Below are 15,858 nucleotides of genomic sequence, written 5' to 3'. Positions count from 1 at the left end.
TCACTGGAGCCAGAACTTTCGTAAATACTCTGGGCGCAGTAGATAAGCCAAAGGGCAATGCAGAGAACTGATAGTGAGAAGTCCCAGTCCGAAAACGCAGATATTTCCTGCAACTTAGCCTGATAGGAACATGAAGGTAAGCCTCCTTGAGATCCAAAGTTACCATCCAGTGATCCTTGCCCAGTAGAGGTAAAAGCTGTTGTAACGCCAACATTTTGAACTTGGGAATGTCCAGATAAGTGTTGAGGATAGATAAATCCAAAATTGGTCTCCACGTGTTCCCCTTTTTGGCACAAGGAACAGGCGAGAATAAAATCCTAGGCCCCTTTCTGGCATAGGAACCGGCTGTATGGCCCCTATTTGGAGTAACAGAGAAATTTGCTTGTGAGCCTCTATTCTTTGTTGAGGAGGAATGTCTGGCATGCCTTTGAAAGGAGGCAAGGTATGGAAATAAAACCTGTAACCGTGATGTATGATATCCAGTACCCATCTGTCTTGGGTAATCAAACTCCAATTTTCTTTGAAAAGTGCCAACCTTCCTCCCAAAGGTGCTGCCAGGCGAGAAGGTTCTGGCAGCTGAAAGGGTAGGTCATTGGGTCTGTTTACGAAAGGACTGACCCCTGCCCTCACCAAGACTGTGCAGGAGAACTCCCTGTCCTAGGCCTGAAAGAGCCCTGACCTCTGCCCTGCCACGACTAGATCTACCCCTAGACTGGGAATCATAAGAAGGATACGTCCACCCTTTAGTAGGCCAATTTCTACTAAACTTTGGAGGCTGAACCTGCAAAAAATCTTTAACAGTCTGCATAGACTTAGCCTTGTCTTCCATTTTCTTTAAAACCGCCTCAACAGGAGAACCAAACAAAACATCAGATTGCAAAGGGGCATCCAAAATCCTAGTTTTAACATGGTCAGATAAATTTTGATCCCTCAGCCAGGCATGCCTGCGAAGAACTGACCCAGTGGCAGCCACCCTAGACGAGGCCTGAACAGCATCAAAACCACATTGCAAAGAATGCTTACCCACCTGTTCAGAAACATGCACTAAATCTTGTAACTCTTTACAATCAATACCTTCTGCCAGAGCATCAACCTTAGATTTCAACTGTGAAAGGAGATAATTTTGATATTTCAACATGTGAAACTGGCAATTCAAAGCTCTCATGGCTAGAGTGGAAGAAGTATAAACTTTCTTTCCCCACCTATCCAAGGCCCTGGCCTCTTTATCTGCCGGAACTGGATTCTTGACAACAGAAGCCTTAACACCCTTAGGCCCCTGGCTAACAGTTTCTGGGTCTGCCCTAGGACTCTTAAAAGATACTTATGAGCTTCAGGCACCCTGTAATACCTATCTGGTTTAACAGGAGCAGGAGGCAAAGAATCAGGATTAAGAGAAGCCTCTGCAAACACATCTTCCACCACATTCAGAACAGGAGGTATAGCTAAAGGCCTATGCTGGGGTAAAACAAAATTCCCTAAGCCTTTTCCTGGAATCAGAGAAATCCTGACCTTCCCATTTAAAATGCTCTCATGGAGTGAAGGGTCTCTGAAAAAGAAAAATCCTCAGGAGGAGAAGCAGAAGGAGTAGAATCATCCACATCAGAATCAGAATAATGAGAATACTCCTGCAAGTCTTCAGCAAGACTCAGACACATCCGAAGCCTGCTCATAATCCCCCAACCCAGGTTCCATCCTAGGCCTCTTATCAGGAGGGGGCATAGAGCCTCTAATCAAAGTAATTAAATCTTCTGCCATTTTAAGCATGTGCTTCTTGGGCACTGAACCTGAAGAACTAGGAGTGACACCCACAGAAGCAAAACTAGACCTGCCTCTAGGAGAAGCCTTGGAAGCAGAAAGAGAGGGCCTAGACACCTTAGGAAGGGAGGGGAGTACAGTTACCTGCGAAGCCCCTACAGCCTGACCTGCCTCCTGGGAGGCCACATCCTGTAAAAACACAGTTTCTCCCTGGGACTCCATAGAGGCCTCCCGAACCACCGGTTCCACTGACGCCTCTAAAGAACCAGCGTCTGGTTCGGACGACTCCTCTAACCTAGGTTTAACTGCCTTGTCCTTGCGCTTCTTTGAGGAAGCCGGCATCGGAGCATCCGCCGGCATATTGTAATTGCACCGCTTCCCAAAGACCAACCTGGCACAATCCAACCTACGCTTTATAGTGCGTTTATTGAACCTAGCACAAAAGCGACACCCAACAACGTCGTGCGCAGGTCCCAAACAAGGTATACACAAATTATGGTAATCCCTATGTATCTGTTTCCCACAAGAAATACAGTTATTCACTTTTTCTGACATCCGGTAAACCACTGAGGCAAGAAAAAAACAAAATATTCCCCAACGGGGTACTTAACCAACTCTGACTTCGGTCTGAAACTCCGAAATATTTCAGAACGCCGAACGGCACTTGCAACACTGCTTCTGCATCGACCATGCGGCAAAAGACTGAGGATATGACGTCGGTCATGCGCATTTGTACCCTGACGTTCTGATGTCAGTCAAATGCGCCTTGACCGACGTCAGCCTTATACTCTGATATTCGGGCCGATCGAGGGACAGCGGACTACCCAAGTGTTAGGACTGCAGCAATGTGAGATGAAGAACATCCTTTATTTTAAGTTATCTTAAGTCTATGTGCGAGTTTGGAACATTTGTTCCTATTAGGAGGGTAAAACTTCAATATTTGAAGATATACATAGTTGTGTGTGTTATAAGTTTTGTAAGACGTGGCAAAGGCTCGAATGGAGAGGACAAGAAGTGATGTATAAATGATTAACCTACCAAACAGTACATACATATAACACAAAATCTGGAACTAGACATTTAACAAAAAATGCTGTTATACATAAAAGGTGGGAACACTGTTCAATAAAGTGATGCTTTATGTAATAATGTCTTTAAACATCAATAGTCTTACAGATAAATACAAAAAAGAAACACTAGTAAACTATATTAAAAAAATGTAAAGTACAAAAAGCTATGCTACAGGAGACACACTTGGAAAGAAGTGAACATGTGAATTTGATAAATGTTTTCAGGATGGTTATTCAGCGGAATACCTAGGGCAAAGGAAAACAGGAGTACTTATATTAATTGAAAGAGGAGCTTCAATAGTGATAGAAGAGGATAAAAAAGATAATAATGGTCGATTTGTAGTACTAAGGGGCTACTGACAAGGGAAGAGGATTACACTGGCATGTATTTATATTCCACTGAAAACTCCTACAATGGAGTTTAAGAAACTTCTGAGAGAAATAATCAGCTTTCAGCAAGGAATATTACTTATAGGTGGGGACTGGAATTTGATCTGCAAAGGTGAACATGTGTCTGGGGAGGCCAGAAGGGAAAATATAACAAAGGAGGGTAGATATTTGGAGTAATTTATGAAAATATTTGGCATGGAAGATGTGAATACAGTATAAGGAGTTGCGTGAATTTACATATTACTCCCCAGGATACAAAAACTGGGCTAGGCAAGACAGACTTTACATTAAACAGGAACATGTGCATTTATTTGAAGGACTTGATACGCACCCAATAACTATTTCACATCATGCAGCAATAATAACTAAAACAAAAACACAGGGTAATGAAATAAAAATGAGACATTGGCACTTTCCCACCTATCTGTTGAAGCGAGAGGAATTTAAGGAATGGATAGTGGAAATTATTCAGGAACTATTAAAGATAGAAATTTCTTCTGAAAATTTAGCTAAAGAGTGGAATAAAATTAAAGTGGAGTTTAAAAATAGGGTGGAAATAAAGGAAAGAGAGAGATGGTTAGGAAGTAACAGATTTAGAGGGACTGACAAATGTTAAAGTATTGCAAAATAGGGGGAATCCCAGAGAACAAGAGGAGGAGCAACTGCAGAATGCTAAACAGAAAATAAGGGATTACTTTGATAATATGCATGAGTTTAGAAAGCCTTCTATTAAGTAACTTGTTTTTTGATCATAACTCTAGAGCACAAAAAATTTTAGCACAACAACTCAGGCAACAAAAAGTCAAAAAGGTTGTCGCTAAGCTTAGGGAGCTATAGCAAGAAAGATAAAGGATCCTGTAGAAATATTAGAAATACTTCGGAAATTCTATGGAAGTCTGTATAAAGCAGAGAAATATGGCAATAAAAAAAGGTATAAAATGGAAATATTTATGGAAGAGTTAAATATGCCAAGGTTAGAGACAGAGAAGGATCAACTAATAACAGGATAGGAGGAGATGAAATAAAAATGGTGATGTTTAATCAGTCTACAGAAAAGTCCCCAGGAATAGATGGTATTCCTGTGGAAGCTTGGAAGCTATGAGGGAAAAACTGATAAAGATCTAGAAGGTTTTGTTTAACAATATTTTAAGAGGAGCAGAAGTCCCAACACCCTGGAAGAAAGCGGCGGTAGCTGTAATACCTAAAGAGGATGAAGATCTATAAGATCCAGCTACATGCAGGTCCATTTCTAAACCATGATTATAAAGTGTTTATGTCTACATATAATGGATAAAGGAAAGGAAAAAGTGATGCTAAAACTGATAGATATGGGTCAATGTGGTATTGTGGAGGGGAAGTGAACACATGACAACATTAAAAGAACACTGATGATCCACAGGGAAGCAGAATGCAAGAAAACACCACTGTTGTTGGTGAGTCTTGAAGAGAAAGCATTTTACACAGTAAAGTGGGACTTCATGAGCAAGGCAAAGGAAGCATTTGCATTTCCTGGAAAAATTAGGAGGATATATGAGGGATCAGAGGGGAAAATTAAAGTGGGTGGGTTCTCTCTGATAATTTCAGCTTGAGCAAAGGAACCAGGAAGAGGTGTCCTCTCTCCCCTTTGTTATTTGCTTTATATTTAGAACCATTGGCTAAGAAAATGAGGGACTGAGAAATTCAAAGCTATAACTGTTATGGAAGTCAAGAAAAGCTGGCTCTATTAGCAGATGATATTTTATACCTGACAAAACCAGAAAGGGCCATTACAGTGTTATGGAATATTTTGAGACAGTTTCAAATCTTTTTGCTGCACAAAATTAATGAAGCTAAAACCAAGGCAATACCGGAAATGTATGTAACCACACACAAATTGGTAAAGCAATATCCATATTTATGGGGACATGATAAAAGTATTTAGGAGTATGGATTAAAAATGATTCTTGTGAGGGAGCTAATGATATGCGGGAACAGACTAAAGAGATAATAGAACAACTTAGAAAATGGAAACTATGTTATATGGATATCAACAGTAAGATACAAGCAGTTAAAATGTTTTTAGTCCCTTTATAGTCTTATACACAGGTCATGCATATTTTTTATCAACCAGAGGAGAAGTTGTGGATAGCAATTAATGAGCTAATGAACGTTATCTGGGAGGAGAACATGGCAAGAGTCAAGTGGGATAAGTTGATTCTTCCAATAGAAAAGGTTGGACTGGGATTACCCTATCTGAAGAGCTATTTCAGAGCAACACAGTTAAGGCTCCTATACATAGCACAAGCAGAAAACTATAATTCAAAGTGAAAAGGGATGATGATGATGAAACGGGGGGAAGCTCAACAAACAAGGACAGACTGGGATTTTGGATGCAGACCTTCAAGGAGAACAACAATAATCATACAGAATATTATATTCATAAAGTAGCAGAAAGTATTCTAAGAACTAAGACAACACAGGAATGGAGAAAGGAGATTCTGCAGATAGGGATGACTGCAATTAGGGATACAGGCAAGAGGGGTGGTGGAATTTATTTGAGAAAACTGGCAAAGGAACCACAGTATTGGGAGCAAACTAGAAGAAAGGTAACAGAATGCAAAGACGCCAAGAATTTATTTGGACTGCAGGTTAGAGATTGCCTTCCCTATCAAGGACTGACAACAGATTATAAGCAAAGAAAAAGAAATAAGGATCTTAAACAAAAGATCAGCACTGGTAGAGTTTTTAGTTGAATCTAGAACAGAAACTGTCATTAAAAAGGAATAATTAGTAGAGCATATAAAATATTGCATGATAACTATAAGAATGAATCAGAGAAGGTTAGAAAGGATTAGGAAGAGAGATTGGATACGCAATTCAGAAAGAAACAGCGGAAGAGTATATGTATGTATCCCAAATATGCAACACAGTATAGAAGATTTAGGATCTTTGTTTGGAAGTGTTTATAAAAGCATTTTTATACCTCAAGTAGATGCCAAAGAATTTTTCCTCAGGCAGACAGCAAATGTTGGAGCTGTGATAGGGAAGAAAGAGGTAACTCGGAACATATTTTCTGGGAGTTTAATGAGTTTGCAGACTTTAATGATTACCTGCAGACTGCTTTGTCGGAGATGCTGGGTGATCAAAACTGGTGTAACTAAGGACATTTTTTTTTTTTTTTACTATGATACAGAATCAGAATTGCCTAGACATAGTAAGGCCTTGCGGAGTCTAATTACGTTGGCTGCCAAAAAAATCAGTTAGTAGAAAATGGAAATCAAAGCCTAAACCAACTTTACTAGAAGTAGCAAATATAGTAACAGAGATAAAACAACTTGAATTAGTATCTTTATAAAAGGGTAAGAGCAAATTACATAGGAAAAATGGGAACTGTAGGAACAATACAGGCAGAGGAGGAATAAAGTTTAAAAGAAGGCAGGATTTGAATGAGCTATGTAATGTTTATCTGAGAATCACTGGAGAGATTACAAGTGATGCATAATGTTTGCAACTACACTTTTGTCAACATGGTTTGTAATGTATAATGTTTACAACTGAAATTGTGTCTATGTGGTTTGTTTTCATTTATATAAATGCAAGATTGCCTATGTCATGCATGATAATTTAATAACGATGTTTCTTGTTTAAAAGAATTGTGTGTGTCAACTGCTAGATTACAGATATAGTTCGGCTCCCTCCTCTTCAAATCTATTCTATGGAGGTATTACTTACCACACATTGGTAGTACAACACATTACCAAATATAATGCTGTACCCATGACATATTTAAGAGAGTTATGTCAATTGAATTTTACAGACCAGACTAAACTTAGGTGAAATAAACTAAGACAAATAAAGTCAAACCATGGCAAGCAACGAGGTCTTTAAACAATGCATCTCAGAACTGTTAGACTACTGTGCACTATATAAGGACTTGCTTGCATCTTCTTACTAAGTTTTCTTCCTGAAAATATACTCCATACATACCCTACAAAAAAAAAAAAAAAATTGTTTCCAAAACTGAACACTCACCTGAATGCATGTGATAAATGGAGGGTAAAAGGACGTGGTACTGCTGAGTAAGTGGTTGAAGTTGTTCTGGAGCTCAGCAATAATCTTCTCATACTCGGCAGGCTTTTTGCATTTCTCAAGCTCTTTCAAAATTCCAGCAAACAGACTGCTGAACAGTTGCTTGGCTAGCAGTGGATCTTGCTAAAAAAATGAGCAAGACAAAGTTTTATAAAAATCCTGAATACATTCACAAAACAGGAAAGCAAAACAATCTCAGGTACACCACCTGCTGGTAATGCAATAAATATGCAAGACTATCACAACACATCTGCACTGCAGCATTTCCTTTGAAGTACGCAGAGAATAATGGGAAGTTCCCTGCTAGATATCAAATACATTACAGACAATAATTCTGACATTCCCAGACAAAGGTTTGTTTTATTTAATGGACCTGAAATGTTAAGCCTCTCTACAAGGTGATAAAACTTAGCACTCAAAACATTTTTCATTCTTCAGTATTCACCGACGGCTGGTGACAGATGCCAGGACCCTGTTGCAGATGAATTTTAAAGGGTCTGTTACTTATTCAGATTTGCTCAAAAAAGCGCTCTTTGACGAAAAAATCCCCGCATGCTGCCTTACCCAAAACAATGTAAAGATTAATGTCAACAAAGCAAATTCTGTTATTCTGCACAGCTCCCAAACTTCACCAGTATGTATATGTTAATTAAGTATGCTATCACAGTGACGGTTACTAATGGATATATTTGCAGACACTTTGGCATCAAGATACTATATGAATACATGATGGTTTGTATCAAGCTATGCTTGATCAATCCACTCCCAAAACTTCAGCGAGACACAGCCTGTTGCATAAATTGCCTAAAATGTACTGGCTGGCTAAAGATCACATCAATTAGCCAAAAAACTGGCAGATCAAAATATGTTTTCTTGTACTCCAAGCACCAACTCCCAAAAAGGAAAACAAAATTAACTTTCTATTTATACATCCTCAAACTCCTACTTGTACACCAAAGATCCCTAAATTCACTCTAGCCTCTTTTTTTCTCTCTCTGGACCTTCTGCAACACTACCTCCCTCTCGACTTCAGACTTGCCACCTACCATCTGTTTTTCACATCTCTGCAAACCCATCACATTTTTAGGCAATTTAACTGCCTATGTTTCTACTCTCTCCTAAAATTAGCCATCATAACAACCCCACAAAAATGAATTTATATTTAATTTCCAAACTACTTCTTGGGCCAGTCAGCTGCATAATCCTGTATTTCTTGAGGATACTGAAAGCATGTTCCCTTCTACTAAATAGGCATGATGTTTTTTTTTTTCTTTTGCTGACACTGTAATGTGTTTTACACTAAGATCACAGCCACCTAGAAAAAACAGTCAGACAAGTTTAGTTTGCATTTAAAAGGCTGGTCTTCTCCAAAGTGCAGCAGCCTCAGAGAAAGAATAATACAATAAGACAGGGCAAGGAAGGTATCTTCCCCTGAAAAAAAATACGTTTGGTGGATTTTTGCGTTTTGTTAGCTTAAACTAGTACACTTCAGTTTCAAGTGTGTTAAGTGTCTGTATATTCTGAGGTGTTCAATTTTGTGGCATTGCAGCTGACATTTTAGTTTCAGGTTGTGTGGTTTTGAGTAGACAAAATCAGGGGTGGCTGATGACCTCAAATTGGGGGGAAAGCAGGAAACAGCCAAATGGGGCATGGCTAATTGCAGTAAGGTCAGATTATATTACAGCTGTGTCAACACTGACCAAATACCCAAACACACATTACTCCTGCAAAGCCAGAATTACAGCAACAAAAAGCAGGGTCAGTCATTTCATTCACAAACAGCCACCATACTGACCACCTAAATTATCTGCTTTGACCCTGCCAGGATTAAACTAACAATACTGTAGTAGTAATGTTTGCTTGTTTTCGTTTAGCTTTGTTGCACAGAAACAGTAGTCACAGCTTGTATGCCAGCTCACCTTACCCAAATCCACATTAATCTTACAAAGCCAGAGTTACAACCATAAACAGCAGGGCCAGTCATTTCATGCAAGCACAGCCCCATCTCCACTGGTTACCCACAGTATCTGGTTATATTAATGTTTTTTCCTCAGATAAACACTAGTCAGAGCTCAGAATTTGTAATCAATCTTACTTTACCCAAATGCACCTTAGTCCTGTAAAGATAGTGTTACAAATAGCAGAACAGAAGGACTGATCATTTCAGCCACAAACAGCCCTCCATGACCATGACCTACCTAAAATATCTGGCTTGGCCCTGCCAAGATGATGATGATGATGATGATAGAATAATAATAGTAATAATAACAATAACAATAATAATAATAATGTATTTTTGACACAAAAGAAACAGTCACAGTTGATATTCCATCTTATTTTACCCAAATACACATCAGTCCTGGAAAACAAAACAGCACGGCCAATCATCTTATCCACAAAAGGCTACCATACCAATTTCCCACCTAACGTATCTACTTTGGCCCTGTGAATAAAATTACAACAGTAGTAATGGTTGCATTAGTTTTCTTTTGTTACACAGAAACAGTAGTCACAACTTGTATGCCAGCATGCTCTTTTCCCAAATAAACATTAATCTTTCCAAGCCAGAATTACAGGAGAAAAGAGTCAGCATTGGCCAGTCTTTTCAATCACAGCTTCATCCCCACTGCTCACCCACTGTATCTGGTTTGATCTTGCCAGCTTAAAAATAATGAAACAAAAACACAAGGGTTACATTAATGTATTTTTTCACATAAACAGTAACCAGAGCTCAGAGTTTGTACTCTTACTTCACCCAAATGCACTTTAGTCTTACATAGCCAGAATTACAACAGGGTCATTTGTTTCATTCATGCACAGCCCCCATCCCCATTGCATACCAACAGTGTCTGGTTTGACACTATGAGTTAAACAAATGGTAAAATTAATATATATTTTTCACATAACAGTAGTCACAGCTTGTGGCTGATCTTACTTTACCCATACACACACTAGTCCTGGCACAGCAGGGCCAATCATTGCATCCACAAACGATCCCCATACTTACTACCTACCTAAATTATCTGGTGTCACTACCTACCTAAATTATCTGGTGTCATCCTGCCAAGATTTAAAAAAAAGAAATAGTGTAAGACCTATTACATTAAAAAGTAGTAGTTTATTCCACAAACCATCCTCATAACCACTGCCTGCTGCCTTCCCATAGTATCTGGTTTGATACTGTCTGGATAACAAAAAGTGCAAGACCTATTAGATTAAAAAATTATTTCATGCACAAACAGCCTCAATACCCAAAGCCTAATAAGGAAGTGAAGTTCCTGCTACTGTGCTGTGCTCATAAATAGTGGGATATCCACTGTCAGCTATCTCTCAAGTCAAAAGATGGTGGGAAGGGAACTCCTTGGCTTTTACTTCCTCCTGGATGTTCCCGTTCTCTCTTACGTAAGCAACCTCACCATGTATATATACAAGCTTGATCACATGACAGGCTGCTGACTAACAGCCCGGTCCTTCAGTAAATTTGCGTGGTTAAAACCACAGTGAACTCTGGGTGTCTTTTTTGATACACACCTAGATTCCGGGCTATTTTTAAAACCGCTCCGATGTTTTGGTTTCGCCTTTTTTTTTTTTTATCAAACTAGTAATTCTGCAGAACTCGAGCTGCTTCTTTTAAATCTTTTAAAAGAAAAGATTAAGCTTATATAAAAAGTGTGTGTGTGGAGGGAGGGCTACAGCCCAGTATCAATAGCCGCCCTTGGATGAAATGGCCCTCTTTTACAACTTCACCATTTATACAAGTTTTTTTTTTTTTTGGAGTATTTTGCAATCGATGGTCAGGCAAGTGCAGATGCTTGTTTTATATTTTACTCAATAGTCAAATATTTATACGAATGCAGTTCTGTTCTAAATTATAACCCAGACTTTATAACACCATTTCTCTCCCCTCATGATCCTGGAAGCACTGATGGCAGGGACAGGAGTGGTGTTGATAATCCTTTACCCAAAGAATTTCTACCATAGCTTACCCACTGGAATTCTCAAGACGGTTTGTCAATACTTAATTGGGACACTTTCCCCTGCCGCCTTTGTGTGCTTTAAGTGTAGGGCTGCTGCCAACCACGTTGTGAAAGACTTCAATGAATGACTGTATTAAGTACTGCTTGTTTCTTAGCACTTCATATGCTCATGTGTGTTTACTAGGCTAATGACCACAAGGGCCTTTTTAAGCCTAGCCATGCATCCCAAATCTCTGACAAGTTCTGATACCCTTGATAAGTTTAAGCATGGGCCTGGGAGATGAACCATTTACAGGCTACCTGTGTTCATTAGAGACACAGACGCCAAACCAGGAATGAATTTCCGGTTTCCCATCCAGTTGTCCAAGTTGCATTTGAATTGGGTTAGGAAGGAACTCTGCTTCACATGAATGGGAAGCCTGTCCATAGACTGGGTAGTCTCTGGGATACATACCTTTCTCTCCAGCAGGTCCTATCTATATAACAGGCAAGTTTAAGTCTTTAGAATGGGTAATTCTGTTTGTTTTGTGGATATGCAGGAGGTCTATCAGAGTGGGGTCAGACAATGCCCTGTATGCCAGGCATAGATCTCCTCTCAAAAGCCTGTAGGAGACAGAATACAGGGATAGGGCCTTGAGGTGGTCTGCAGAGGACACATTACTTATGCCCTGTATTCTTTTAGTAAGGAACCTCTGTGGATGTTATAGATGTTGGACATGCCTGGTTAGGTACATACCAAAGGGGCATTGCACTCAATGATAAGTCTGTTGAATGCTGAATACAGTGGAACAAGGACTTCCTTGGACTTAGATGACATACCTTTGTTTATAAGTTGCGCAAAATAGAATGATTTCCTCACCACTGTAGATATGTGATGATCAAAGGCTAGATTACTATCTGTGTGTGTCCCTATGTCTCTGACTACTGGGTCAGCTATAAGGGGTGTGTTGTCAGTATGATAGTTACCAGGAATGGACGACTTCCCAAAGGATACTATTATGTATTTCTTGGCATTTAGTTTTAGTCCATGGCTCTGATACCAGTTGTATGTCTGTGTCAGGCCCTCCGGGAGAACATTTGTGTCAGTGTGAGATTCAATGACAGCTCCTAATTTGCAATCATCTGCAAATTTAGTCAGCCAGAGACCACTGACATTGGCCTTGACTTCTGAGAAGTAAATGCCAAAAAGGAGTGATCCAAGGACTGATCCCCGAGGGACTCCACTTGTGACTGGCCTCTTTGTAGAGGTGGACTCCCCAATTCTAACTTCCTGGGTCCTGTCTATGAGCCAGTTGGCTATCCACAGGGAGATATACGGGTTTGTACCTAACCTCATGTGTTTGTCAACAATGCCCGAGTGGGGTATGGTGTCAAATGCCTTAGCCAGCTCAAGGTAGGCAGTGTGAATAATTTTTACCCTCATCCATTGCTTTGTTGACCTTCTCAAAGAAGTCCACCAGGTTGAGTAGGCATGATCTGCCTTTGACGAAACCAAACTGGGTTGGGTCCAGTGTCTGGAGGTTTACTATTATTGACCATCTCCATGATAATTCTTTGCATGGTTTTACATAAGACAAGTGAGACTTGTGGGTCTGTAGTTTCTAGGGTCTGCAGATGGCGCACCTTTGTGCAGAGGCATGACTATTGCCTTTCTCCATTCATGAGGCACGAAGCCTATTTGGAGGGTACAGTTAAATAGTCATTCCAGAGGCCCTGATAGGTCATGTTTCATGCTATTTAGGAGGCATCCTGGGATATTGTCTGGGCCCACTGATGCAGTGATCTTGGTCTTAGAGCATTAAGGACCTGTTCCCTAGTGATAGTAGGGGGAGTTATATTTGATGACATTTCCTGAGGGAAGGTTAAGGGGGGAGAGAGGGGTAAAGTTGGAGCTGAATTTATCAGCCAGGAGGTTTGCTATATCTTTTGGCTCAGTATAGGTGGCTCTATTTACAATGAGCTCTGCACACAATTGTGTATTACCTTTGAGGTTGCAGACGTAGCTAAAGAATGCTTTGTGGTTTCCTTGGCCTGGGAGGCTAAGCTTACCTCAAATTTGGCTTTGGGTAAACTTTATTTGTCCTCCGAGTTGTTTGTTTAGTTTGAGGAGAGTGCTTTTATCCTGCTGGGTGCTGCACCTCCTAATTTTTGCCATGATTTCTTCTTTCTGTTATACAGCCAACTGATTTTGTGATTCCGCCAGGGTGGCTTGTTTTTTTGAGCTAGTTCTGTACTTCTTCCTGGTGGGAAAAGCTGCCTCTATGCAGCTATTAACAAGCCTGTATTAGGTACAAGCAATGTACTTGCAAGATGGCTGGGATTATTGAGCTGGCCCAGTATTTGTGAGGGTCTTCCCAGATTTCTTTAGCCATAGAAGGGAAGCCTTAGCCAAGGAACAAACAGTCTTCTCAGACGTAATTATACATTATTCTAGTGCCTGCATCAGTAGAGATTATTTTATTGTCATTGCTGCTGACATATATAGTAAAAAGTGAAGCACCTCACACTGATTGTTTTTGGTGGAAGCTTGAGGTTGAGAGAGTAGTCACTGCTGCTGGTCACTAAATTGTCCCAGCATGACAGATGATTGTTAGCCACTCCCCCTTATTATTCTGTCTGTTGTAAAAAGCCACAACCCTTTCCCAACTACTCCTTTTTGCGTAAAAACCTCATCCTTTCCTGTAAATGAGCAAACATCTTCCCACCACTCCCCCTCAGGATCATGGAAGCACTCGGGTCGAGTCTCCTGTTTTTTTTTTTTTTTTGTTGTATCCAATTTTGATGCAACTTTTTCCTGCAACGTGATCAAGTTATTGTCTTGAATGGATTGCATGTATATACTGGAATTAATTGATTTTACATGTATTAAATTTGGTTAACAAGCTAAAATGCTTCTGGTTATGAATGCCTCCATTTTTAGAAATAGTGCCCAAAACTCTGATGTGTTTAATTGATTGGATGCAAAATTCTGCAGGGTTTTAATTAGTTTTAGTGTAGCATACTAGTGCTGAGGCACATTTCTTGTCTTATGTGCTTTCAGGGTTTTCCATGGTTTTCATACGATTTAATTTTCCCTACAGTTAGGAAGGTGTGTGTGTGTGTGTGTGTGTGTGTGTGTGTGTGTGTGTGTGTGTGTGTGTGCGTATATATATATATATATATATATATATATATATATATATATGTATATATATGTATATATATATATATATATATATATATATATATATATATATATATATATCATATATATATATATATATATATATATATCTATCTATCTATATATATATCTATATATATATATATATATATATATATATATATATATTATTTGTATAATACATTTATTCTGGTTCTTGTGCATATATGCCTCACTTTAAACATTCTCACACTTTATTTTCCCCAAGTCACACTAAGCTCTTAATTTTAAATAGCAGGGACAGCAGTAGTACTGATAACCCTTTGCCCAAAGAGGATCTGCCATCGCTTACCCTCGGGAATTCGCAAGACTCCGCACCAAAACAATTTAGGACTTCCTCCCCAGCCAGCAGGGCTGCTGCCAACTACTTTGTGAAACTCTTCAATAATTTACTGAGTACTGCTCATTTCTGGGTGCTTGCAAGATGGCTGGGATTACTTAGTTAGCCCTGTCTTTCCGTGGGGCTTCCCAGACTTACTTATCTAACCACAGGAGGACAGTCCTAGCCTAGGACTGATGCTTTCTCTCAGAAATAATAACACATTACTGCAGTGTTTATACCAGCACAGCTTATTACATTGGCACTGCTGTTGACATTTACAGCAAACAGCCTCACACTGATTTTTTTTTGCAGGACGCTAGCCCTGTTCTGCTCAACCATGCAGAGCTTAGCTTCACTACACTCTCCAACCTAACTGCCAATTACCACCCACACACCCTCATATCACCAAATAATCAGCCACACCTCCTTCCAATTACTAACTACTTACTCCACAGTTCCACCAACCCATTCCTCCTTTCCATCATCCCACTGCCGTATCTTCCAGCCAGTCTTCTCTCCAGCACCATCTACACAAACCCTCTGTTTTTACCCTCATTTACCATATCTTACACATCACTTAAACCATCCTTCCTTCCAACAACTATCCTCACAGACAGCCGCTTCTAGCCTCTTCATGCTGCACCAACTAAAGGCTGCAGTATTTTGAAATTCTTCAACTCTTACAAGTGCACTTCAGTTATTATTCTCAACCTAATTCACTGTTCAATAACACAACTTGTCAATCATTCATCCTACTCCCACTTAGGATTAGGAATAATTCAGATAACTTATTGCCTTCTTCTTCAATTTAAAACTGATAGCATTTTTTCATCTCCCTCTTCTCAACCTAGGTGGAAGACAGACTGTTCCACACTTTACAGCCTAGGTGACAGGCTGTTCAACCCTCTTCTCTCATTAGTCTAGGTAGCAAATAGGCTATATAGAGAATAGGAGATCAGGTAGCAAAATAGGCTATATAGACAGCAATACAGGATCAGCCTATATGGCATACAGGCTGATTCTCACTTTCTATGTCTAAAGCCTGGGTGTCATAAGAGCCAACACCTCTTCTCC

The 15,858-nt window shown here is 39.7% G+C and overlaps 1 protein-coding gene across 1 annotated transcript in view; it reads right to left on the bottom strand.

Annotated features, from left to right (window-relative positions):
- Nucleotides 1-15,858, bottom strand: part of PRKDC (protein kinase, DNA-activated, catalytic subunit) — a 4,917,417-nt gene that overhangs the window by 878,151 nt on the left and 4,023,408 nt on the right. Inside the window, exon 57 of the mRNA XM_044065724.1 lies at nt 7,227-7,406. Coding sequence (XP_043921659.1) covers nt 7,227-7,406 — 180 coding nt within the window. The remainder of the gene's footprint in view (nt 1-7,226; nt 7,407-15,858) is intronic.

Source organism: Protopterus annectens, chromosome 3.part0, assembly GCF_019279795.1.
Source record: "Protopterus annectens isolate FY-2018-M chromosome 3.part0, PAN1.0, whole genome shotgun sequence".
Lineage (NCBI taxonomy): Eukaryota > Metazoa > Chordata > Ceratodontiformes > Protopteridae > Protopterus > Protopterus annectens.
The sequence above is the reverse complement of the archived record's forward strand: the minus strand, read 5'-3'. Positions and strand labels throughout refer to the sequence as shown.